General features: G+C 34.8%; 1 protein-coding gene across 1 annotated transcript in view; it reads right to left on the reverse strand.

Moving 5' to 3' along the window:
- The window catches only part of LOC110030446, a 48,782-nt gene continuing 20,954 nt past the window's right edge, over positions 1-27,828 (reverse strand). The window contains exons 9-14 of the mRNA XM_020733160.1: positions 22,813-23,022; positions 13,906-14,094; positions 4,803-4,975; positions 2,135-2,287; positions 1,426-1,510; positions 1-681 (exon numbers count right to left, since the gene is read on the reverse strand). Of these exons, the coding sequence (XP_020588819.1) occupies positions 295-681; positions 1,426-1,510; positions 2,135-2,287; positions 4,803-4,975; positions 13,906-14,094; positions 22,813-23,022 (1,197 nt within the window). The 3' untranslated portion in view covers positions 1-294. The remainder of the gene's footprint in view (positions 682-1,425; positions 1,511-2,134; positions 2,288-4,802; positions 4,976-13,905; positions 14,095-22,812; positions 23,023-27,828) is intronic.

The raw sequence follows: 27,828 nt of genomic DNA on the forward strand, positions 1-27,828 counted from the left end.
TTTTTTTTTTTTTTTTTTTTTTTGTTGATGGTTACATATATAGTAGCAAAACATCGCTATTTACAAAACTAGCACCATTTCTTCAAATTCTCTCTCAAACATCAAAATTCACAGTAAAACCCCCAACCCATCTTTTGCATTTTTACCAAGTTCCCACGGCATTATTGTGTCATCCTGGTGGCAAGTGTAAACTGCTTCGATTCGGCAGCTCAAAAGATCGACCCCGGGGTGCTAGTTTTATAAATAACAATATTTTGATTGCTATGCATGTAATTATCCTCTCTTGTTTCATCTTTAGGAATTTCCAAGAGCTCTTTGTTTGTATCCATATTTATGTCTATCTAACAACTTCTCCTTAATCTTTCTTTTCTTGTCCATCTTCTTCCTATACCTATCCTCCCTCTCTCTATCCAACACCCCCTGCCAATGCACTTCTCCGGTTAAAGGCCATAGCCACCCCACATTAGGGTTCATTGCGTCGTCCGCTTCCTCCGCCAAATCCTCGTCCATCTTTTTAATCAATTCAGGGCTAAAATATTTTGCCCACATTCTCCGTTTCATGATCGGATGATGTTCTTCGAGGTCCCCAGAGTTTGGGTTGACGTAAAACATTCTTCGTGCGCTATGATAAGCCCAGACGTTCACGAGAACTTCGAGCATGCGGCAATAGCAATGCCTTCCCTGCGAGTTATAATGATATGATGAAAGAAATTACAATTTAAGCAAGAGATGAGTGCGTTGCATGGATACTAAATAGGAAGATTTAAATACATAGCACTCAATTCTTATGCATCTAAAGTTTAATTTTTACACATATGCCTTCATACCTATGCATGAAGGGGTTTATTTCGCTTTTTTAAGGTTGAAATGGTAGGTATTTTGGATGTGATATGAAAGATTTGGATGGTATTGATGTAAAAAGGTAAATTTTAAGTGTTAGGTTTGTAAATGCCCCTAATTAATTTATTATGCCTAGGAAAAAAATTGGGTTGGGACAATGTAGTTAAAATTTTGGTGAATCCCGGTATTTGGATCTGCTTTAAGAGGGGTGCAAAATATAAGTAATCAATCTTACACTCTTCCCAACGCAGATTTAAGAGCATTGGAATTCATCATTATCAATGTTTGGTCAAATATTGTGCTAAAATAATTATGGGGAGACTACAAACATACCACCCAATTCTCATGTGTTTACATATATAACACCAAAATTTGATATTTTACATTCATACCACCCAAATCTTTCATATCACATAAAAAAAAACTGCCCTTTTTATCTAGAAAGTAAAATGCACCCTTTCATTTCATGTATATGTAAGGTTAGCTGGTATGTTTGTAAAAAATGAATTTTAGGTGTTACATATGTAAATATAAAAGAATTGAGTGGTAGGTATGTAAATCTTCCAAAAACATTATTCTATTTACCTCAAGCTCAGAGGATCCGAGAAAACAAGAAATGGAGCTGTAGTTCCCTTCTCGGAACAAGCCATCAAGCGAATCGACAAAGATTCTGAAAAGAAATAAAAAAAATTGGTCATGTAACAGAAGTTTATTCATTTATTTTTATATTTTTTAAGGAAAAAAAGTCATAATTAGATAATGAAAACGATACATGATATTGAGGTTATACATGACTACCAATCTGCCATAAAAAAAGAACGATTTACATATATATATACTACTCAAGTCTTATGCATTTACATTTCTAACACATATACTTCCGTTTTTACACACATATTACCTTACCATGCATGAAAAAGCATATTTTACTCTTTAAAAGTTAAATGATGGTATTTTTTATGTGATATGAAAGATTTGGGCGGCATAAATATATAAATTGAAAATGTAGGTGTTAGATAAGGAATTGCATAGGAATTGGATGGTATGTATGTAAATAGCATTAGGTGGCTTTTAGGAGTCTAAAACTTTTACATACATACCACCTTACCTGTGCATAAAAAGGTGTATTTCACTTTCTAAAAGTTAAATAATGGTATAAATGTAAAAAAGCCAAATTTAGGTTGCAGATATGGAAATACATAGGAATTGGTTGGTATACATGTATATTCCCCAAAAAGAAAATAAAAGGAAAATAAACAGAAATGGAAGGCGTTTAGGAGTAAAAAAAAGGTACCTTGAGAACATGATGAATTCCAGAAATGAGGACGTTGGCATCACCCAGCTGTGAAGAGCAGACCAATGGCCACCATCAGAAGGCATTGGAGGCAAGCTAGAGATTTGGAGGGGTATCCCATACATGGACCTGAAGGCACTCTCAAAAGCGCTTCTGCAAAATATTTTGGATATTTGTGAATTCCAAACTGACAGAGGGAGAGAAAAAAAGGAATTGAAATTTACATATAGACCACACAGTTCTTATGTATTTACATCTGTATCATCTGAAGTTTGATACTTACTATTTACACTTCTAACATATTTGTGTCATAATCCTATGCATGAAAAGGTGTATTTCACTTTTAAAAATGTATGTTTGATGTGATATTAAAGATTCAAGTGGTATGCATGTAAATGTGAAAGCTTAGGTGTTAGATAAGTAAATACATAAGAATTGTGTGGTATGTATGTAAATGCCCCAATAAATAATTAAAAGGAGGATTGGACATTTATGTTGGGGCAATCACATAAATACCATACAATTCTTATATATTTACATATTTAATACCAACACAATTCTATTTACATACATAACACTCAAATTTTTGACATCACATCAAAAAATTTAGTCATCACTAACTTTTTAAAAGTGAAATACACCGTATTCAGTCATCACTAACTTTTTAAAAGTGAAATACACCGTTGCATGCATGGTTTTTAATACCGAAGTGTTTTAAATGTAAATTTCAAGCTTTTGGTGTTAGAAATGTAAATGCAAAAAAATTCTGAGGTATATATGTAAATTTTCCTAAAAAATAAGCATAAATGTAGTGATCATAAAAGCTAACATGATAACCAAATAAATACCAACAACCTAGAATTGCTGTTCTAAAATGGAAAAAGAATCTTCATCATCATCACCCGGATCAACAACAACATGATTAGCCTTATCTCAATCATTACTTAATTTGCACTAGTCCTTCGCACAACTACTCAAGTTGTCTTCGACCGAGCCTTTTTCTTCCACAATCTTTAAGAATAATTTTAAATAACGTTGTATTGGTGAAACTTTGATAGTTTTCTTTCTCCCAAACTTGATATGCAGGGGATGATGTTATTGTAAATGATCTTTCAATGATAGATCTCATCTTAAAGCAATTGATTTTTCATATTATTTTAAATATAATATATGGTTTCGTCTGCTATTGTAATTGCCTATGTAAACCTTTTCATGAACAATTGCAATTCTCTTCATATATAAACTTTAAAATATGCTGAGATACAAAAGATATGATATGAATATAAATGCTTACATACGTAGGTTGGAGATGTAAACATCCTCTCATGGTACTAATTAGGAATAATTATTCCCAAACTTGGAGAAATTTTCCTCAGTTCACCTCAATAATGTGATAAAGTACGAAGTTTTATATATTGATGTATCTTGATAGAATTTGATGGCACTCTTGTGATAAATATATTAAATATTCTAGAGAATAGGTTAAGATATAATGCACTTCTTTTCCAGTGCTTGCCTTTGACATTACGTTAAATGCTAATGATTCAACTCTTGTTCATAATCTAACCAATATGTTTATGATGAAAATTAAATATGAAATGAAGAACAATAGTTTCTTGTCAATTCAAATATAATCACCGGTATGCACATTGCTTTCTTTTTCTTTAGGCACTATAGTTCATAACAATAATGTACCTAATAACTTAATGAATCATCATTCTCAATTCATTCCAGCTTAAAGTGTTATTTGAGACTTAAAACGTACTTTATACAAATCATTTTGTATAACAACTATTCATGTTACTTTTGCCTATCAATATTCTCTTTTCAATCATTTAAAATTTATTTTATTCATAGGTACATCCATGCTCAAACTACCTAGCTATTTTCACTAGATCTTTAATAAGTGCTGCTCCCTATGCAATTAAATTTTTCATTACTTCATTTTCAATAACTGCTACTCCATTATATAGTTTTTTTTTCTCGAATTTATACTTTCAAGATATTTCATGCATCCATATTAATATTTTCATTTAATAACCTGTTCTTGGTACTTCTTCAACACACCAGATATGAATTCTTACAATATGGTTAGTCAAAACACATTTTTTGAAGTCCCCCTTAAATTTTCATAATATTCAAATATTCCATAATATTTTAAGTGACCATGCTCAAATGAGATGCTTCACAATTAGGTGGACGTTGGACTAAAAGAACATCTTAGATGCCAAGTTACAAGGAGCTTACTCATGTCTCTGCCTGTGGACATATATAGGGGTACATACATACATACCAACCAATTCTTATGTATTTACATATCTAACACCTACAATTTTTTTTTAAAACTTATAACACCTAAATCTTTCACATCACAAAAAAAAAAAAAACCACCAATCTAAATTTTAAAAATTGAAATACAGCTTTTAATGCATAGATAAGGCGGTATATATGTAATAATTGGAATTTAAGTCTTAGATATGTAAATGCATAGGAATTGAGTGGTATGTATATAAATCTTCCAAACGTATATGCTACAGATAGGCATGATTTTAAAAGAACATAGTCTGGATCTAAAATGCATACACATTAATATTGAAAACGCAATTGAAAATCCAAACAAAATAAAATTAACTGGATTATTTAAAAGAAGAGTTCGTAAGAAAAATACCTGCATTTTCCCGCGTTCATTACATCACACAACGACCAAAAATCACCATTTCTATTTCCTTTTACATTCTTCCATTCCGTATCTAACAGGACCCAATAATAAATAGCACCCTTTTTGCTCGAATCTCGTATTGCATTCTCCAGTACTTCTTCAGCCTTAGCAGATAAAGAAACCTGTTGAATGGACAATTTTTTTGTCAATTTTCAAGTCTAACAGAAAATGAATTTAATTTATATAAAAAAAAAGTTGCATGAATTAAAATAGAATGGCTACAAAACGTTTAATTCAATAAGTATGCAATATAAAACATGCATGCAAACAATGTTTTTGCTGATATTAATGCTAATAATAGCTTAGACATAAAATTGAAAGCATAAATGCTTAGAAGTCCTCTTTAGCTCAAACGCCAACCTCTAAAATGTAATTGGAAGAACAAAAGTGTAACAAGATCAATGTTGTTTAAAATGCAAAGAAAGTAGTGTTTTAGGCATTGTGCGGGGAGAACTAAAGCTGTGCATCAATCTGCAAAAAAAAAAAAAGGGGCTTAAATTGTAAATTGCAGAGAAAGTGGCGAAACACTGACTTCATATAATTTGATTTAGTGGCAGGTTAAAATCCTATGCTGTCCTATTGCTTTGTTGTTGGTAATATTTTTTTATCAAGGAAATTTAGAAATTCTTATGTATTTACATTTCACGCCTGAGATTTCATACCTACAAAGCAGTTTGGTGTTTTGAACATAATCATGAAAAGATGTATTTTACTTCTAAAAAGTGATAGAAGTGCTATTTTTGATGTGATGTTAAAGAATTAAGTGCTATGTGTGTAAATATGAAACTCTAGGTGTGAGATGTGTAAATACATAAGAATTTTGTGCTACATAAAAGCCCCTTTTATCAATATTTGCCTTAAAATTTCATAGATCTTCTCATAATTTTGATATGTATGATTTTTGTTAAATAGTATAATATGATTTGATACTATGTAGCACACCGAAACATCTAAAAATGTGACGTACCCGTGTCAGACACCAACAATAGTCCGACAAGCCCCGACACTTCTCCAACACAAATATTGGACACACCACAACACCGCATCAGACGTGAACTTTACACGATTTCGAGAAAGTGGGACACAAAAATTAGAAATTATAAATATGCGTATAACGTTAACTAAACCTCATAGTCAAAACTGCCTCTTCAACATCATCATGTTAAAGCTCCCTCTAACATTCGTTAAAATTGATCATCAAAAGTGCATCCAATATTTGTTGAAGCCGAGCATTAGTAATTTTCTTTTTGTAATCATAAAACTTTTAAACTTTTAATATGCAAGTTAGATGAATTCTTTTGAAACATATTTATATCTAATTTTAAAAATTAATTTTCATAAGCGCGAGATTTTATAATATAAATTAAATTTATGAAGTTAAATTTTATTCTTGTATAATTTGTATTGTTATATTTTTAATAAAAAATAATGAAAAAATATATATTTCATATTAATAATTAATTAACTATAAAAACGTACCCATGGCATGTCGTGTCCTATTTTTTTTATATATATTGTGTCTTCGTATCGTGTCGTGTCCATGTTCATATCCCCGTGCCCGTGCTTGTGCTTCATAGATGTGATATTAATTGTGATTTGTTAAATTTAGTTAACAAAAACACGAGCTTTCTATGCACATTGTGTGCTATATAACCAAAAAACACCACCGTTCATTGCCAATTTTAAAAAATATAAAAGAAATGAACTTCTACAACAAATTGTGCAACTAGTATAGCAAGGAAAACTCTTTACTATAAATGTTGGATTTTTAGAAATATTTTAATTCTAGTATCTTCTATTTTTTTTTTATTTATAGATGTTGGCCGTTTTATTTTCATTTTATGAAAAGGGATGATTTTGTGATTTTGAAAATAATTTAAATATGAATATAACCTTTTTTTTTATTTTTAAAAGTAACATTTTAATTTTTAAATAAAATAGGTGAGACCAAACAAGTCTCACATTTTAAATAGTTTAGATGATTGAATACAATACCACAAACAATACATTTATCCCGAAAAATAAACATATTATTTGTATTAAGAACTTAATCACCTAAACTAAAGAATTTGTGACATCCATTTAGCCTGCGAAATATTTTTATATAAAGCTAACAAGTTCCCCTGCTTAATATAAGAATTAGATATGGTTTATTTTACCTGAGTTCCAAGTTTCCTATAGAGACAAACCCCTATAGTTAATTATATTTTAAATGACTGGGTTTACTTAAGAAAACTCCCGATTAAGACAGTGGTTTTGCATTCAAGGTTTTAAAGATTTATAGATGTCGGCCGTTTTATTTTCATTTTATGAAAAGGGATGACTTTGTGATTTTGAAAATAATTTAAATATGAATATAACATTTTTTTTATTTTTAAAAGTAACATTTTAATTTAAAAATAGGTGAGACCAATTGTATCTCACATTTTAAATATACCACAAACAATACATTTATCCCGAAAAATAAACATATTATTTGTATTAAGAACTTAATCACCTAAACTAAAGAATTTGTGACATCCATTTAGCCTGCGAAATATTTTTATATAAAGCTAACAAGTTCCCCTGCTTAATATAAGAATTAGATATGGTTTATTTTACCTGGGTTCCAAGTTTCCTATAGAGACAAACCCCTATAGTTAATTATATTTTAAATGACTGGGTTTACTTAAGAAAACTCCCGATTAAGACAGTGGTTTTGCATTCAAGGTTTTAAAGTTTAGGTTTCCACAATTGGACATGGAAAAATCAAATGAGAGTGGCTCAAAATAGGAATAATTATTTTAAAGAATCCAAAGGAGTGAAGAGTAGGGGATATCACAGATCCAGGGAAAACCCCGGTGACCTCCCAACTATCCTACCGTTTGGTTTTATGTCTTTGAAATGATGTTGTTTAATATTTAATACTGCAATTTATTTAGAATTTAGGACTTATGTTTGCACGATATCTGATCGTAACAAATGCCTAAAAAGATAAGAAAATTTACACCGTACAGTACGGTAACCTCGAAATACTAAAGTGTTAGGACTTATAATTGCACAGCAGGGTTGTGCAAAAACCTAAAAGATAATATGTGAGGGTTTATGCTGCGCTAGACAAATCACATCGAAATCGTATGGGTGTTATTTAAGCTAAAGAAAGTGTTTAGGGATGTGAATGCGCTAGACAAATCGCCTCGTCGTGCTGCCCACGATGTTCGCTCCAAACTCCTCGTTGTAGCACCTCCAAGTTTGTTATTAATCCTATCTAACCACTAGGTTTTCCTATACTAAGATATAGTGTGCATCAAAGTAACAAAACATGCAATATAAAAGAAAAGAACAATAGAATGTACAGTAAAGAGAAAGAACAGTATAACATGCAAGGAGAAAAGTACAACAGGCTAGGAAGACCATATAACGTGCTATGAAATAAAATGCTGCAATGGAAATTAAACATGTATATTTGACAGGTTTGCTGCTCCTTTAAGGTAACTAGTATTCACTGTATAAGCAAAAGAAACATTGTCTGGAAAACTCAAGAAAATCGACGAATAATTCACGACAGAAAACTTCGGGAAAATTGACGAAAAATAATTCAAATAAAACTATCGAAACCTCGAAAAAATCCCGGAGAAAAGACTACGAGTGTTTTGTCCAAAAATTTTAATAAAACAGAAAGTCCGGAAAGAGGGGACCGCAAGCACTCGGGTCGGGGCTATGCTCAAATATATATTTGTACTATCCCCCGGATGTATAAAGCCCGTCACTCCACTAGAAGAATATCCTACTGAACCTAACTTAAAAGGGTACTCCTTAGCCCAGGATCGGTGATCAACAAACGGACAACTCAAATGTAACATATTTTTAAAATTTAAGTTTTGACATGCATATATATTTCAAGCGAAAGAAAAGTTTTCTTTTTTTTTTAATTTTGTAATGAAAAAATATATATTTTTTTATTTATAAATATTGTATTTGTTCTTATCAATTTATTTTATCAATTTTAAAATGTATAGTTGTCTACAAGTCGATCACATCATCGGACCTAGGACCACCAACAACCTAAGAAGTTACGGGTCCCCCTATAGTCTTATGTCGGTGAATAAAACTTTCATCATACAGTTCATCAGGTTCTAGAATTGAGTCCTAGTGTTGTAGGATGAGATATCATTATGTTCTACCACCGGTGTGCCTTTGTCATCATCGCCCTAAGCCCCAAAACAAAACCGACCTAACAAAATGTTATACACGAGCACTTATGTATCAGACATAAGCACAGAAAACTGAACCAAGAAGCAAGGAAAAAAAGAATAAAAAAAGGGATGAGAGAGAGGAGGCACTGATTCATCTAAAACATCGAAGAAACGGATGATGAACCAGCCCTCAAAACTGTGGCAAAAGACCTAGTAAAGAGGACCCAAGATCCTTGAATCAATCCAAGAAAAATATCATTTTTCTCACATTTCATAAATGGGTCACACCAAGAAGGGTATCCTTTCCAAATGACAATCTTATGAATTTCCAAACCCTTCATGAATTCAATTTGTATCAACCCTATATTTTCTCCTAATGAAATTGTACAAGCCCTTTACATTTCAAAAAAGAAGGGACACTAATTAATGGAAAAAAAAAAAACTCCCCAGCCTTCCAGAAAATCATACCGATGTCAAAATCATTTAACTTCATTCTCCATTGAAATCTTTCCAGAATTGTGTAAATATAACATTAATTTAGAAAATGCAGCAATGCTCATGACCGAGACGAAAATTAAACCAAACAATCTTCAACAAGCTGACGGGTAAGGGCAAAAAAGGTCCCAAAGACAGCATAAACCCACGGGTAAGGGTCAAGAAGATGACCCCAAAAGGCAGCATAGACCCACGGGTAAGGGCTAAGAGGAAGACCCCACAGGCAGCACAGACCCACGGATAAGAGCCAAGAAGAACAACCCAGAGGTAGCATAGACCCACGAGTAAGGGCAAAGAGGAAGAGCCCAGAGGTAGCATAAACCCACAGGTAAGGGCAAAGAGGAAGACCCCAAAGGCAGCATAGACCCACAGGTAAGGGCCAAAAAGAAGGCCCCAAAGGCAGCAACACCAAGTAATGTTCAAGGCCAAAGCAAGAAAAAGAAATCACCATAAATACTACCATTGCATTGTATTTGACACACATAAGAGAGTGAATGGAGAAGCTATCATACATCATTGAGATCGAACCCACTTTCATCACACAAGACATGATAATAAATTAATTTACTTGTACCAAACATCACCTTATATAGATATATTTCAAAACCGTGAATTTTTTTATGACAAACTTGATTGTCAATAAAAATCTTAAGAGGAGGAGGCATTATATTTTGAGTTTCCAATTCAATCGAACCCAACACAAAGGGACAAATAAAATAAACAGGTTTTCTTGGACAAGGGCAAGCAACAGAGAATCAAAGAACCAAGGCATGAAAGTTCAGAGCCAAGGCAGCAAGGGGAAGTCATCAACCCACAGGGAAGCTCACAACCGAAAGGCTCGACGCCTCGAAAAATAATACAGGGACCCAAAACAAACCACATATTGGGTTACAAAAAGCACCTAACCAAGCCAACACAGAGCACAAATCGAACCCAACACGGGATAAGTCGAGTCAAAATCGAGTCCCACCAAATGGGAGAACAGAGAAAAAAATTTCAGTGTGGATTCATTCCGAAAAGAGATCAAAAACCGAGTCCCATTAAAAGTAAGAAAATAGAGAACAGTTTGCAGCATTCATTCATCCCAAAAGCATCAAAACCGAACCCACCAAATGGGTCAAAACAAAATATAACTTTCAGCCATAATTCCAGTCTAATAGAGCCAAAATCAAGCCCTCCAAATAAATAAAACAGATGAAAATATTTCCGGCCAAGATCCAATTCCAAAGAGCCAAAATCAAGCCAATCAAATAGGCCTAAACAGAGAAAAAATTTCATTTATAATTTGGTCCAAAAGAGGCCCAAACCAAGCTCGACACATGGGCAAGCCAAACCCAACACAAGGCAAACCGAACCCAGCAGAAAGGGCAAAATCGAGCACATAGAGGCTAAACCGAGCCCAACAAATAGGCAAAACAAATGCAAATATCTCTAGCAAAAATTCATCTAAAAAAGAGTTAAAGCCGAACCCAACAAGTGAGCTAAATGAAATGCCATTTTCAGCTATTATGAAGCCAAGACCGAGCCTATCCACATGGGAAAAATAGGGGAAAATTTTCCAGCATGTACTTGAATAAAGGACAACAAGGAGAACAAAAATAAGCCTCAAACATATCTTCCAAATCATAAAAAAAAATAATTTCCAGCATAAATTCGAGCAAGGGGCAGCAAGAAAAACAAGAAATTGAGCCCCAAACATGTTTTTCAAATCATAAAAATAATTTCCAGCATAAATTCGAGCAAGGGGCAGCAAGAAAAACAAGAAATTGAGCCCCAAACATGTTTTTCAAATCATAAAAATAATTTCCAGCATATATTCGAGCAAGAGGCAAGAAGTCAACCACATTATGCTCAATTTAAATATTTCTGAAAACTACTCCTGCTTAAATCTCAAAACAAGCCTAAATCTTGCTTTCACATGCTTTCCTTTCACTTAGTCCAACATGTATCAAGGCCTAAACTTCAAAATAAACTAACCATCCGTCCATTAACCTTTGCAAAAGGATAGAGATGCCTCAACATGCCAACCTAGATAAAATAGAAAAGGGAGAATGAGAATAATACCTCTTTTCAGCAGATTTAAAATAAAATTAAAAGATAATTTCAGGAAAATCACTTCCAAGAGAAATATTTCTCCTAAAGACTTCAAGAAACAACAACCACGAATGTTCCACACCACAAGCACCCGAAGATATAGCTTAGAGAGGACTTTCGGCAAAATAAACAGCACTCCACAAACACTCCACACCCCAAGCGCACGAGAATAAGATTTTAAGAAGATTTTAGAAGAGTTTTTCTTCCCTAAAAGCCTCCCACAGCAGAAAAACAGCCTCTCCTTTCTCTCCAAAATAAGCATGCCAAAAAAGTTATAATGTGACAAAAAAGTAGTTGTAGGCATTGCAGAAAATCCAATGCAGCATGATCACACAAAGCATGTGAAGATTGATACGTGTTTCATAACAAATGGGATTGAGTGTGGAGTAATTTACATGTCATTTGTCCTTATTGCTAAAAAAATAGCAGATACCTTCACCAAAAAATTATTCAAGTCTGGTTTTGAGTTCCTTATAAGCAACTTAGGCATGATAAATATTTATGCTCCAACCTAAGGGGGTATTGGAATTTTATGAAAATGTTAATTTTAGTATCTTCTAATTAAGTATTTTCTATTTTTATAAGTTAGAATTATTGATATGTTATAATTCATTTTTTTCTTCTTTTATCATAGGAAGTTATGGTTAATTTTATGATTTTCCTAATGTCGGAACTATCTCCTTCTATTTATCGCGTAATTGCTTCCTATAGAATTGAAGAGAAATAATTATTTTTCCCCTCCCAAAACCTACAATAATTAATGAATTTATTGCTTAAAATTAATGCATCACATATTTTTGCTTCACTCTAATGTTCTTCACATCACATCGTTGCAATTTTGACAAAACACATTCATTCATCTTCTATAACACTTATAAGCAAAGCATCGTAAAGCGCACAAAACCTATTTATGCAAAACAAACACTTATTTATTATAGAGTAATTCCACTTATTGTATAATTGTTGCCATGGAATTTGATAAAACCTATTTTGAAGTCTCCATGATTTGTTATTGTCACCAAGCATTCCTCTTACAAAGCTCATTTTCTATCAAATCAGTTAAGGGAAATTTACAAACATAACATGCAATTCTTATGTATTTATATATCTCACACCTAAACTTTCATATTTAAATATATGATACTTTGGTGCTTTAAACCTATGCATGAAAACATGTATTTAACTTTTAAAAAAGTGGTAATACGTAATAGTACTACTTCTTATGTGATATCAAAGATTTGAATGCTATGTGCGTAAATATAAAAGTATAGGTGTGAGAAATAAAAATACATAAGAATTGTGTGCAATGCATGTAAATGCCCTTAGAGTTAATTATTTCATCAGCATTATTAAGCTCTTCGTTGACCACAGAACCTTCTGTCCGTGTATTTTTTTCTTTTTTATTCTACTAAGTTTCAACATTACAAAGGTAATTCCCTATAAGGATTATTGCTAATACGCCACGCATGGAAAATCCTATTATCACAAAATAGATTCCATTGAATGAATCCGTTCATGCAAAGTTAAAAAGAGTTTTGTGAATAAATCTGAATTCTGCATGGCAGAATAGTACAAAAGCTCATTAGAGTTCTGGTAGATAGCAAAATGGGATGATTTATTTTTCACTTATTTTGCATGAATTCGTTACATTTGAGAGAAATTTGTAGTTCAAATATACTACAGATTTCTTACAAAATCCAACACAATGATGGATCTGATAAATTTCACCAATTTTAAAAATACAATTTCTTACTCTGAGCAACCAAATAAAAACTTGAATCAAGAACAAATTCCGTGTAAAGTGAAATACCAAATTTTCAGTTATTAAAATGCAACTAAAATTCGAATAGAATGCAACCTAATTTAAATCCAGTCTTACAATGAATGGGGAAAAAAGAGAAAGGGGAATTTACGTACATACCACCCAATTCCTATGTATTTACATATCTAAAACCAAAGCTTTACTTTTTAACATTCATAGCACCCAAATCTTTCATCTGTCCTAAAAAAATACCACCTTTTTAGCTTATAAAAAATAAAATACACCTTTTCATACATAAGTGGCATGTATGTAAAAATTGAAGTTTAAGTGTTTCTTATGAAAATACATAGGAATTGAGTAGTATGTATGTGAATCTTCCAAAGAAAAAATTGAACAAGAAAAAAATTCTAACATTAAAAGATATACTGTGAATGTCAAACAAGACACAAATTAAATGATGTTCAATGATTAAGTACTTCAGCAAAGAAAAAGACACACAGGCTCAAAAATTAACAGAAGTGCTCACCTTCCTTCCTGAGGCATGCCATGACTGAAAACCAATCCAAGGTATTTTGTGAATGCTGTCCACCTTATTCGCAATGGAAAGCATGGCACCAAATTCACAGAAGATGTCTTTATAGTACGAATTATTTAAAATTGGAAGCCGACTAATTGCATCCAAATCGTCTGATCTTGGCCTTCGAGCACTTCTAGACTGAGGTAGATTCAATTTTAAAACAAAAAAGTTCAAAAGCATAACTTTTGTATTGCAAAATTTTATTTATCCAACGTTAAACTTACAAATATTGAGGAGAAGGGGAAAAATTTTCACAGAAATGTAAAGGTTGTCATATATATATAAAGGGGCATTACATACATATCACCCAATTCTTCCGTATTTACGTATCTAATATCTAAATTTTATTTTTTACATTTATACCATCTAAATCTCTCATATCAAAACAAAAATATCACCATTTTAACTTTTAAAAAGTGAAATACACATTTTCATGCCAAATTAAGGTGGCATGTATGTAAAAATTAAAGTTTGGATGTTAGATATGTAAATGTTTTGTATATAAATCTTCCATATAAAAAATACGCAGCAAAGAGTTTTAGGCAGTATTTGGTAACATACTATTTATAGAATTTAATCATGGATTCAGCTTAAATCCAGCCAAACACCCAAAAAAAAAAATCCAATGCTCCGTTCACATTCCATCTAACTCTTCTCGTGTTTCATCATTGTTGGGAAGTAAATTCAGATTTAATGCCATTACTCATGAATTATTCACGTCACAAACTCGATCTGATAAATCTGGATTTATCAGATTTGATAAATTCTATTTAACGTAAATCTAACGTATCCAGATTTGATAAATTCTATTTAACGTAAATCTAACGTGCAGCCACACCGCCTTAGGAAAAAACAACTCATACAGATCTTGCCCATGATCCTTCTAAGGGAAACCTAAGAATGAGGTCATTCTTTGATAAAAGAATACACTAAAAGTTCTCAAAATGTCAACCATTTCACTCGTGAACTGAAAGTAGTTTATTAAGTATACAGAGATTGAATGCTTAATAATGGTGTTAAATTTGTAGAATAAGAGATTTGCCTTAATATACCAAAATAAACAAAGCAACTTAAATAAAAAATATTAAAAAGCTCGTATAGTTTGATCATGACGAGATTTTATTTTACAAATAGAACATAATAAAGGCTTAGAGCAAGCGCATAAAAAACAATGATTTCATTGCCCAACCAAATTAATCATCATTACAATTTCCTAATAGGTAAATGCTGTTAAAGTGCTCTTTTTGTGATTTAAACAAGGGGTATTTACATACACACCGACCAATTTCCTCTATATTTACATATCTAACACCTAAACTTTATTTTTTTACATTTAACACACCCAAATCTTTCATATCAAATAAACAATGGGTATTTCCTTATAGGCAAAAGTTGTTAAAGTGCTCCTTTTGTGATTTAAACAAGCAACATTTACATAAAACCAATTTTCTATGTATTCACATAATTAACACCTATACTTCACTTTTTACATTTAAACCACCCAAATCTTTCATATAAAATAAAAAATACCACCATTTTAATTTTTAAAATGTATACACCTTTTCATGCATAGGTGAAGTGACATTTATGTATTAATTCAAGTATAGGAGTTAGATAAGTAAATACATAGGAATTGAGTGGTATATATGTAAATCTTCCTTTAAAGAACTATATGTACACTCAAATGATCGGCAGGATTACTAACAGAAAAAAATTCGTAGAGCACAATAACTTAGGGAAAATAGCTGGATAAACTGCTCAAAAAAAGAAAGGAAATTTATAACATTTTATGCTGGATTAACTGCTCAAAAATGGGGGGAAAAAAACTGGAAGGAAAATCTGAGAATTTTGCACTAATAAAACTACATCATAAAAACAATAATGTTGTTGACATAGAACAGAGCCGTAAAAGCTGGCAATTTTCATATTTCATCAACAACCATCTATTCTCTTTCTTTTCCACTTGCGCTCTATCTAGACGTGCTCTTTTTATTTGTTTCTGTTGCTATTCTACAATTTTATTGTGCAACAAGCAGTGAAATATTGAGAGATTTTTCAAATCTTAGTAACTCTTCGAACAGGAAGAACACAATAGAATCATTTTAGAACCTTTGGAGGAAGAACAAGTAAAGAAGATTTCAACGGGTACATCGAACGCATCTCCTAACGTCTAAAGTGAAAAGCATAAACTCTGACGGGTACACATCTCCTAACGTCTAAAGTGAAAAGCATAAACTCTGGCTTCTAAAAAAAAATGAAAGGGAAATTTACATATATACATTGTTGACCTCATTTTTGGCGAGGTCTCTTCCTCTTCTTAGAGCCTAGGATCTAGCCTTTAGGGTTTCCTACCGACTCTCTTAGAGAACTAGCCTAGGGCCCACACCAATTAGAAATTCGAGCCACTGCTTGACTCCTTACAGTTTCATGTGACTGGTTCTAAAATCCTCAACACTTAGTTGAGTCGATTAAAACCAGGGCGACGAAACTCGAGTCGAGTACCCTTAGGATATGAAACCCTAGGAAAACCCATTGCGATCTCCGCACGCTTGCAGGATGCATGAATACCACAGTGCACACAGCGACACACACAATTATCGAGATTCACGTTTCCCGCACCCGTCAGAGGCTTTACAATCGATCACAAGCGATTATTAGAATTTGAATTTGATGTGTTTTCGACCTGATCAGCGACGAGGTCGTCCGGACGATCCCGGATGACGAAACGGACAGCGCCGGAGCATCTAAAACGTCAACTTTAGTTAGAAAGGACTCCCACTTAGATATGGTTTTGTGCACGAGCGAGAGGTGCGCAATTCGCTTGATTTATACCTTGTGGGGAGTACGTTACAATAAAAGACCGATGGGGTCTTTTATTACGAGGAAAATCCTTAATTTGTCGCGGTCCTTGCTTGATTCCGGTCCCAATCGGAGCCCAAGCTCCTCTCGCTCGCGGCCCCTCTTGGTTTCGTCTCTGGGATTTAGCCCTAATCGTGCCTTCCTTCGTGTTGGTCCACTCCATTCGCGTAACGAGGAGTTGAATCTTCCCCCCTCAACATCTTCTCTTTTCGAAGCTTTCTGCTTCGTCTCACTGCACGGAAGCTCATTCGGGGTAGGTTGACTGGGTGCGTGTGTTTCCTGGGTCACGAATGGGGAAACTTCTCCTCCTTCCCGATTTTTCTTTGTTGTGGCTTCGACTGCTGCGTTTCTTTTTCTTTTGGCTGGGTGTCAAACTTCGTCAAGAGAAGTCCTGCGAGCTCCTCTTTCCTTTTTTCTGGTGTCGATAAAACTCGGCGGGGAGAGTTCTCTGTGAGGCTACGAAGCTGGAGGGATGGGAGATTCTGCGGAAATTTCTTCTCGACTAGGTGCTTGTGAGCTTGGAGTCCGAGAGTGTTGTTGCTTTGCTTGTGAGCTTAGAGTCCAGGAGTGTTGTGGCTTTGCTTGTGAGCTTGAGGTTTATTGCTTTGCTTGTGAGCTTAGAGTCCGGGAGTGTTGTGGCTTTGCTTGTGAGCTTGAGGTTTAGGAGTGTCGTGACTTTCTTTTGTTGATTACAAAAGCCCGAGCAAGGTATGTTTACTCTCTCGTGGCTCTCATCCTGCTCCTCTTCCTTGCTCGACACATGCTGGAGGCGTTGAAATAGGGGAATGCATGCATAGGGGGGATTTATTTTGTTCCTGATGACATTTAAATGACATTTAATGTTCCTGATGACATTTAATGCTGGAATCATGGCTAGCTGTTAGATTTTAACTTCAATTCAAATACAAGCTATTAGGCCCGTTTTAAATATTCCATGGTACTTAGCTAAGAATGTAGGCTAATGAAAGACATGGTTTAATTCTTATGCATGTGTAAGCTTCCTCCTTATGTTCTTATCACATATATGTTGGTAAGTTGAAGTTTGAGGATTGTTTTAGCCTCCTGGGCTGCATTTTTCCTTGTTGCCTGGGTTTAACATGGAGGATTTCTAGGTTGTTCTAGCCCTATGGGTTGCGGTTGCCTTTGTTGTACTGATTTGATATTGAAGCTTTTGAAGATTTTAATTTGGGGGCTTTGTTTCGTGCTTCCCTGTTGCCCTCCTACTGGAAACATATTCAGATGGCTTTTATTTGATTTTGGGGCTCTTGGAGGTTTAGTTTGGTGGCTGGATTTTGCATCCAGTTGTTCCCTCTATTCGAATATATGTTAGAATGCTTTTTTAGTGCTTTGAGCAGTTGTTTGGTGGCTCGGTTTTGCTCTTTCAGCTACTGCTCTTGTTCGAATACATGTTGGGATTATTTCTTGCTTTGAGCAACTCTTTTAGTGGTTCGGTTTTGGTTCGGTTTTGCTCCCTGCCTGTTGCTGCTCCTATTCGAATGCATACTGGAATCTGTTTGATGTTTTGAGCAGTGGTTTTGGGGTTTAGCTTCATTTCTTGTTGAGGCTTCCCTATTTGAAATATATGTTGGATGAAAATTTGATTTTCTTTTAAAACTTCGGAGATTGTTTTGGGCTTGGTTTTACTTCCTAGTTGCCCCTGGCCGTGAGCATTCCTATTGTGTTTCTTCTGCTTGGTTTGGGCTTTGCTTTCCCCTTTGCTACTTCCCCTAGCCATGGACCTTCCTGCTATCTCCTGAGTGTGGGTGTGGGCCTGCATTCCTTCCTACTTGCCCCTGGTCGTGAGCCTTCCTGTTGTGTTTCTTCTGCTTGGTTTGGGCTCTGCAGCTCCTACCCATGAGCTTGTGGCTGTTGGTTTGGGTTTGGTGGCTCCTCCTGCTGCTCCTACCCGAGAGCCCCCTTGTTTGTGTTTGTTGGTTCTCTTGTGCACCTGTTTGAAGGCTGGGCCCCTTGCTACCTTGGTCGTGAGCACTTATATGGGATTCTTTGAATGATGTTGGGTTCATATGACATTGAAAGCTTTTGGCTCGAGGTGGAATTGAATGCTTTAATGTTGGTAAAATGGAATACTTTGATTCTTGTTATTTGAAAGAATTCAAATGCCTCTTTTTGAGGAATGATTTGCTAAATATTTGGAGATATATTAGGGCCCGATTAGGGCCCAATTATGCGGGCTGAATTGATTGCAATAAAAAAAGAAGAAAAGAAGAAAAAAAATGAAAAGAAAATCTTGATATATTTGAGAACGGTTTGGGTAGCTTGGAGGACTCTAAATTGTGCATTTCAGGATTGTTCCTAGCTAGGCTTGGGGATGTGCCCATCTCATTGCTCAATCGAAAAGTACCACCAGTTTGATGTTTTAGGCTAATCCTCCTACCACTTTGGCTTTTCTTTCTAAATTGTCTTTGGAGACGGGTTAGCCTTCTTTCTTTTTGCATTTCTTGCTTTTTGGTTCTTTTTTTCCTTACTTCTTGGTTTGGATTTTACGTGCTTATGTTCGAAACATAAGTGCATTCGTATAGCTATGGTTATATGTAAAACCATCAAGCAAGGTCGTAAGTTGGACGTTCTTTTTGGGGTATTAGGCCTTGATGATAAAGACATTTGGTGGTAGAGCAGAATAATGTTTCATCCTACAACATCGAGAACCGGTGAAACGTAAGATGACGATATTATTCACCAACACTAGACTAGCAGAGCACCCTTGCCTTCTTAGGTTGATGGTGATCCTATCCTAGCCCCAGCGGTGCGATTAACTTGTGGATAATCATATTTTCAATAAAAATAAAATAATAAGAGCAGATACGATAAGAACAGATACGCTACTCTCAAAATATTTTGACTACCAAAAATTGATACTACTTTTCTTCTATACAAGAAACCTATATATGCGTGTCAAAATATAAATTTTAAAAAGCAAAATTCGAATATCCACTTGTCAATCGCTAGTATTGGGCTAAGGACCCATCGAAGTTGGTGTAGTAGAACACATTTCTAGTTAAATGTCGGGTTCTATATATACGGGTGACCGATAGTTGCCTTCGGAGTCCCTAGAGAATACCTAATTCTGAGTCTAGCCCGACCCGAATGCTTACGGCTTTCTTTCTTCGGATTTTTTTTTATGTGATTTCCTATGGTTTCATCGAAATCGGATTTTTATGTGTTTTCCTACGGTTTCCTCGAAATCTTTGTAAAGCACTTGTGATTTCCGTTCTTCGGATCTTCTTCGTATTTTTTACGGTTCTCTTCAATTTACTGTGGATCTTCTTCCGCTTTTTCTCGAGTCTTTTCAGGAGTCGTCGACCCTTGTTTTACATTTACAGCGTTCACTTTTGTTATTGCACGCTTTCCTGTGTATACACATAATTCATGTCTGTAATATTACTGTTTATTGTTTACTGCGTTCCATAACATGTTCCCTTTTATAATTAAATCCTGCTTCTAAAGACATGCAAGGGACTTTTTAGGTTAGAGGCCAGTAGGACACCCGGTTTAGGAGGTACCCTGTAGCGACCACTGACCCAATAACTGTACATTTATGCACACCGCAAACCTGAACTTATGATCAATCTGTTAGGGAGCTTAGAGCAGCCTTTCCAAAAGCAGAGCGTGGAAGCAAGCGGACGGAGGGCGGCGATCGAGACACGACAACGAGGCGTAGGATGTCTCCTTAGAGTTAAGGTCCAATCGTACGATAGTTAAGAAGTCACCGGGGTTCTCACTGGATATGTGGCATCCCCTCCATTTCACTTCATTGACATGAAAATAATTGTTCCTCTTTTAAGCCATTTCCTTTTTATTTCCTTATATTTAACTTTGGAAACCTAAACTTTGCAATCTTGAAGATAGAACCACTGATTTTAATCGAGATTATTCTTAAGAGATTTCAGTCATTTAAAATGTAATTTATTTTAATCGAGATTCTTCTTAAGAGATTTCAGTCATTTAAAATGTAATTAACTATAGAGATTTGTCTCTACAGGGAACTTAAGAACCCAGTTTAAAATAAACTTTATCTAATCTCCCGTATTAAATAGGGGAACTTGTCGGTCAATATAAAAGTTATCAGACTAAAACGGATGTCATAAAATATTTAGTTTATTTAATCGAGTCGCATTAGTAAGTAATATGTTTGTTCCTCTAGATAGATGTATTAAGCACATTGTTGTGCTCGATCATTTAAACTATCACAGATATGAGATCAGTTCGGTCCGTACTTCAAAAATAATTAAAATACTACTTTTTCCAAATTATATATATAAATTAAAATAAACTTCTTTTAAAATCGGGCATCGGGATATCCATTCCGGCGACCGACAAACATACCACACAATTCTTATGTATTTGCATATCTAACACTCAAAAGTTTCATATTTACACTTAGAAAATCTTGTTATCATAAATTTTTGCATGCAAATGTGTATTTCACTTTTAAAAAGATAGCAATGGTAGTATTTTTTATGTATGTTAAGTATTTGAGTAGTATTCAGGTAAATATGAACGTTTAGGTGCTAGATAAGCAAATATATAAGAATTGTGTCTTATGTATGAAATGCCCCGAAATGAAAAAGGGGAAAACTGCTTGCACAGAATGGCTAACTTGAATCAGTATTTAGAATAGAATTGGTATTCAGAGGGAGATAAAAACACATCTTGTATTTTCAGAAGATGTCCAATGGGAGGGTAAACTTACATACATAAATATCACCCAATTCCAACGTATTTATATATCTATCACCAAAACTTTACTTTTTTACATTTATACGACCCAAATCTTTCTTGTCTCATAAGAAATACCACCATTGTAACTTCTAAAAATTGAAATACACCTTTCAATGTACAGGAAAGGTGAAATGCATGTAAAAATTGAAGCTTAAGTGGCAAGTATGTAAATATTCCGTTTTTTTAAAGATATGTAGGGAGACAATTAAAATGACTTTTTGCTTATACTCAATGATCATCATAATGGCAAGACTTTTAAAAACTGTTCGACGAAAATTTCCTCTTCCTAAAAATCACAGTTGTGATCTGGTTAAGGATTTCAGACCTATTAACCTGCTTAATGTCACATAACAAAATATTCACAAAAGTGTATAATATCACATAACAAAATATTCGCTAATAATATTTCTAAAGACATGCCCATTTTGTTGGATTCCTCGTAGGCACTTTCATTTTGGGTATAGATTCCACGAAATGCATCATTTTAGCCCATAAAATTATTCATTCACCCTTAAGAAGGATGTGAAATTCAACTTTAAAATGGATTTAGGCCATTGATTTCCAAGATTAGAACTTTATTCTCCTCACTCTTGCTAAAAAATATTTTCAACAAAAAATATTCTTTGGATTAAGGAAACTTTGATTTGTGCTAATGCTATCATTATTGTAAATGAGAAATTGGGTAAAAATTCAGATGCCAAAGGGAGATAAGGCAAAGTGACCTTGTCTCTCCTTTTTTGAAAAATTAACACTAATATTCTTCATAAATTAATTCACTTTCCTGCTAATTATGGTTGGACGTGAGGTGCAAATATAATTTGTCAGATCCTCTTAGCATAGCATACAATTTTCTGCCGGAACTTTAATTTTATGTGATGCTAATTCCCAACAAATTATGAATCTTAAGATATTTAGTTTTGTTATTTGGAGGTTTTGTTATTTGGAGCATGTCTAGTCTTTATATTAGTCCTTTTCTCATTAATAAACAAGCAGGGATCCTCCTAACCCTCCGCCTAAGCACAGACGATATTTTATCAAAAAAAGATGCAGGAAATAGAAAACAAAGGCACCTTACAAAGTTATTAAGAAAAGGCAGTACAACAAAATAAAAAATTGAAGTTCTCTAACATGTCAATTGGTATAATAGATTAAAAAAAAAAAGGTACCAAATGTAAAGGTGTAAGAAAAAAATTGGTCATAAAAAGGTGCAAGGCCATGATCGGCAAATTGTCAGAATATATGGAGTAGTGCACATACAAGACTTATACCACGATATAGAGAGCCATGGTGTAGAAATGGCCATACTCCTTCCCCATCGAAAATTTCATAGATACACAATGATTGCCCGGTCCTCTCCAGTTCACCTTCATCACGCTCATTCGCTTCAAATCCAAGCTTTTCAGACTTTTTAGCATTGTGATATAGATCCTCCCAAGATCCCAAATCTCTTTCTATTCTTTCTGAGATCTACAGATCAGTCAAACAGATGTAAGATGGTAAGAAGATTAAATAACCTCTTAGAAGTGGTGTGCAATATTTGATTATAACAGAAAAACCTAACCGAGCCACACTTCTTTGGCGGGTTTCTCTCAGCTTTAAAATTAGAGGTTCAAATATTGGTTTTGATTAGTGAGATATTTGATTTTCCGTTTTTTCGATCTGTTTGAGAATCACAATTTTGGATAAAACCAAAAAAAAATGATTAAATGGTGATAAATTAAAACCCATTTTGCAATTCATATTTTTGGTTTTGTTTGCCTTCTCCATTCCAATGCCGTTATTGCTTATTATTTGATCTCATTCCCTATTTATTTATTTCCTATTTTATTTTATTCTATTTATTTTCTTTCCTAGTTATTTTATTTTGTTTTCATTGCTTTTCATTATTAAGTCTATTGTAATTAGGTTTAAATACCCTTCCTATCAATAAAATTGAGCTAGTCTATTCCAAATTTCAGCATTATATCAAAGTCTAGCCCTAGATATCCAACAATCCCCAGCCTCCTCTGCAGATTCCAACAGCTGCCGCCTTCCCCTAGCAGTCGGGCTCCCTACAGGTTCAAGCAACTAGCCTATCTAAAGCACCATGTCTAGCCTCCTTCTGCCTTTGAAGCACGGTGTGGTATTCCCGGCTAGATACCCTGCTTATGCCGCTGAAGCACGTGTTCTGCGGTTTTGCCGCTGAAGCACAGCATGGTATCCCCTTCTGGATCACCTGCTCCTTCTGCCACTGAATCACAGTGTGGTATCTAATGCTCCCTCTGTCGCTAGTCTGCAGGAAGGGTTCTTGCTATTTGCAAGTCCTGCAAGTGTATTTGTTTCACTTGATTCTACTGAAATTCATCGATGGTTCACAATAGCATATCCTTTGGCTCGGTCGAAATTATAGTTGATTCTTTCAATGAAATGAATCATCCTCAAAAGGTGTTTTTGACTCCACTAGAAGATCGACTCAAAATCCCACTCCCATGCTGACCGGAGGACAGGAAGTCAACATGATTTTTTTTATAACAACGCATAAGTTGAACGGCAAAAACTTCCCCCAATGGTTCAGAGCGGTCTCTTCGTTCATCAAAGAACGTGGGAAGTCCGGTCACCTCAGAGGTATGATTCGTTAGCCTCCAAAGACCGACACGACATATGGAGCTTGGGAGGTGGAGAAATCCATGGTCATGTCATGACTAATCAACTTCATGGAAATGTCAATTAGTCGTTCGTACATATTCCTTCTTTCAGCTAGTGCTCTCTGGATAGTTGTCTATGATACCTATTTGGATGTAGAAAATTCTGGACAACTCTAAGAGGTATCTAAAAAGACCTCAGAGGCAAAACAGGGGTTAAAAATCGTGACCAAAACTATAATGACCTCGTTGCATTATGGATGGAATGCGACCTATACTACGACTACAATTGAGATTCTCCAACCAATTTATCCCTCTTCCAAAAGATCGTAGAAAATGATCGTATGTTCCAATTCCTTGTTGTTCTTAACAAAGACCTAAACGAGGTTCGGGCCCATATTCTTCGTTTGGATCATCTTCCTTCCGCTCGCATTGCTTTCACTGAAATTTGTCGGAAAGAAAGCAAGAAACTTGTCGTGCTGGACACCTCTACTCCTTCAGCTATCATCATTCTAGATCTCAAATAGTGCTCAACCCATTTGTGATTACTGTCACAAGGCTAACCACACTCGAGACAAGTGTTGGAAACTTCATGGTAAGCCGGCATATAAACCCTCGACCAAATCCTCTAATGCCAAGGGACTCGCGACGACGGCCGAACTAAGCACGACTCAACCAACTCTTACCCGGAACAATCCAGAGTCCTCTGAATTCCTAAAAAACTAGATGGAGTAATTTATCAAGCTTCTTGGAGCCAATCAAGTCTTTGTGGGTCCATCGACCTTCCCATATTAAACAAGCTTATTCCTCTGCTAGTCAATGGATTATTGATTCAGGTGTCACGGATCACATTATTAGCTACTCGCAAACTTTCTCAACTTACTACCCATGTTCTTAAGAGATCAATTGTGTTGTCGATAAATCTAACTCTAGAGTCTGTTTTATATGTTCCCCGATTGTAATGTAACTTATTATCAGTTGACAAGTGATATTGATCGTGTTGTTAATTTCTCTTCTGATGGTTGTATTTTTTAGGATCGTCATTCGGAGAGGATGATTGAAACTACTAAAAGGGTAGTTAGACTCTACTACTTCCAAGAAAACATCACGGAGGGTGAAGACACGACACTCAAAGGTTGTAGCCTATCTTGAATCATCAAATGTCCCATTATGTAGTTACATTGTAGTTTAGGTCATCCTAATTTTCAAATTTTAAAAATTTTATATCCTCTGATGTTTTTTAATAAAACTTTTCTAACTTCAATTGTGAGACATGTCAGTTAGTCAAATATCACTGGTTTCTTTACCCACCTCACACTTACACACCTTATGCTACTTTCTCCCTCATTCACAGGTACATATGGGGAAATTCTCGCACTTTCAGCTACACCAATAAACATTGCTTCTTGATCTTAATTGATGACCACACTCGAATGACGTGAGCCTACATATTAAAAGACAAATCAAAAGTCATTGTGACCTTCAAAAACTTCTACACCTTTGTCTTAACTAAATTCAAAACTCCTATTCAGGTCCTTCGAGCCGATAATGATCGAAAGTTTTTCATCTCTATTTTTAGTGATTTTTTGGTAAGTAAAGGCATTCTCCGCCATAATTCTTGCATGACACTCAATAAAATGGTAGTCGAGAGGAAAAACTGTCACATCATCGACGTTGCTCGTTCCATTATGTTTCAATCCCATGCCCGACACGTTTTTGGAACGATGTCATTCTAACTGCCACTTATCTCACAAATTGAGTCCACTCCAAAATCCACAAAATCTGAGCCCCCTTAATCATCCAAATGTCATGCTTCCCTGCCAATCGAGTCTTCTCCACTTTAGATCCCAAGTTTTTTTGTATGTAGTGCTTTTTTTCGGAACAATGGTCTTGCTCGAAGCAAACTTGATCTCAGATCCATAAAATGTTACTTCCTCAGATAATCCAACATTCAAAAGGGGTATATGTGTCTTGATATGACCACAAGTAAAATCTATGTAAGCGTTGATGTTTCTTTCTTTGAAAGTCTTTCCTATTTTTCTAGCTCGGCCTCTAGTGAGAGGGATCTTGAGTTCACTGACATTGTCCCTTATCCTACTCCTACAAATGATCCCCTATGTGCAGGCTGCAAAAGTCCCTCTATGAGCTAAAGCAGTCCCCAAAGGCTTGGTTCGACAAGTTCACAAAAATGGTAGTCGGCCATGTTTTTACTCAGGCTCAATCAAATCACGCTCTCTTCTTTTGGCAATCCTCCAATGGCCAGGTAGCTATCCTTATTGTTTATGTCGATGATATTGCTCTTACAGGTAATCATCTCCTAGCATTAGTCCGTGAAAGACATTTTTGTTTCGTACTTCGAGATGAAGGATTTGTGATCTCTTCGGTACTTCTTAGGCATAGAAGTGGCTAGATCCTCTCGGGGAATTTGTCTGTCTCGACGCAAATATGTGATTGATCTCTTGACAGAAAACCAAAGCTATTGTTATTCCTATGGATCTTAATGAAAAATTATATAATATTTTCAATGATGTATCTTTCAACAAAACTTATTGCCAGCACCTTGTAGGAAAACTGGTCTACCTGGCTTCTACTTGCCCCAACATATGCCACACAGTTGAAACAGTGAGTCAATTCTCGCATGATCCCTACGAGCATCACTTCCAAGTTGTCCACCAGATTCTCCACCACTTAAAAGATACATCGAGCTCAGGTTTGTTTTTTTATCATCACGTCTCTTGATTTATTGTTGTTTATGCAGATGTTGATCGGGTCGGATCAATTCATGATCGGCAGGTATTGCTCATTTGTATGGGGCAATCTTGTCACGTGAAAAAGAAAGAAATTGTTTGTGATTTCCCGAAGCAGTGTTACAGCTGAATTTCAATCCATGTCCTTAGGAATCTGTGAAGCTCTTTGGCTACGCATCATGCTCTGTGAATTTCGTACGCCAACTTTCGTCCTGCTGCAGCTCTTATGTGATAATAAGGTCGCAATCAGCATTGCTCCCAATCCAGTTCAACATGATCGTACCAAACATGTGAAGATCGACAGATACTTCATTAAAAAAAAGATTTGAGTCCGAAGAGATTTATGTTCATATGTGTCATCCAGTGGTCCACTAGCAGACATCTCATCAAGAATTTGTCTTGTCCTTTGTTCGATGACTTCAAGTCCAAGTTGAACATAACTGACAATATGCTTCAACTTGTGGGGGAGTATTGTATTATAACGGCTATTCATACGTCATTATTACTAATTATTTAATCTCATCCCCTGATTATGTATTTTTTATTTTATTTTCTATCCTAATTATTTTATTTTGTTTCTATTGTTTTTCATTATTAAACCTATTGCAATTAGGTTTAAATACCCCTCGTATCATAAAAATTGAGCTAGACTATTCCAAATTTCAACAGCAATCAATTGCTTTTCTAATTACAAATTTTCAATGTCTATTGTTTATCAATTATGTAATAAAAACCTGCATAATATATAAATTGCGCAAATAATCTCTGAATATAGCTAACTACAATTTAACCAAAATAATCGAACCAAATTTTATTTTGGTTTGGTCAAAATTTTTAGATAGCAGAAACCAATTGGTTTCATAAACTTATCAACCAAACCGACCAAATGCACACCCCTACAATAT

This window comes from Phalaenopsis equestris, unplaced genomic scaffold, assembly GCF_001263595.1.
Source record: "Phalaenopsis equestris unplaced genomic scaffold, ASM126359v1 Scaffold000719, whole genome shotgun sequence".
NCBI classification, from domain to species: Eukaryota; Viridiplantae; Streptophyta; class Magnoliopsida; order Asparagales; family Orchidaceae; genus Phalaenopsis; species Phalaenopsis equestris.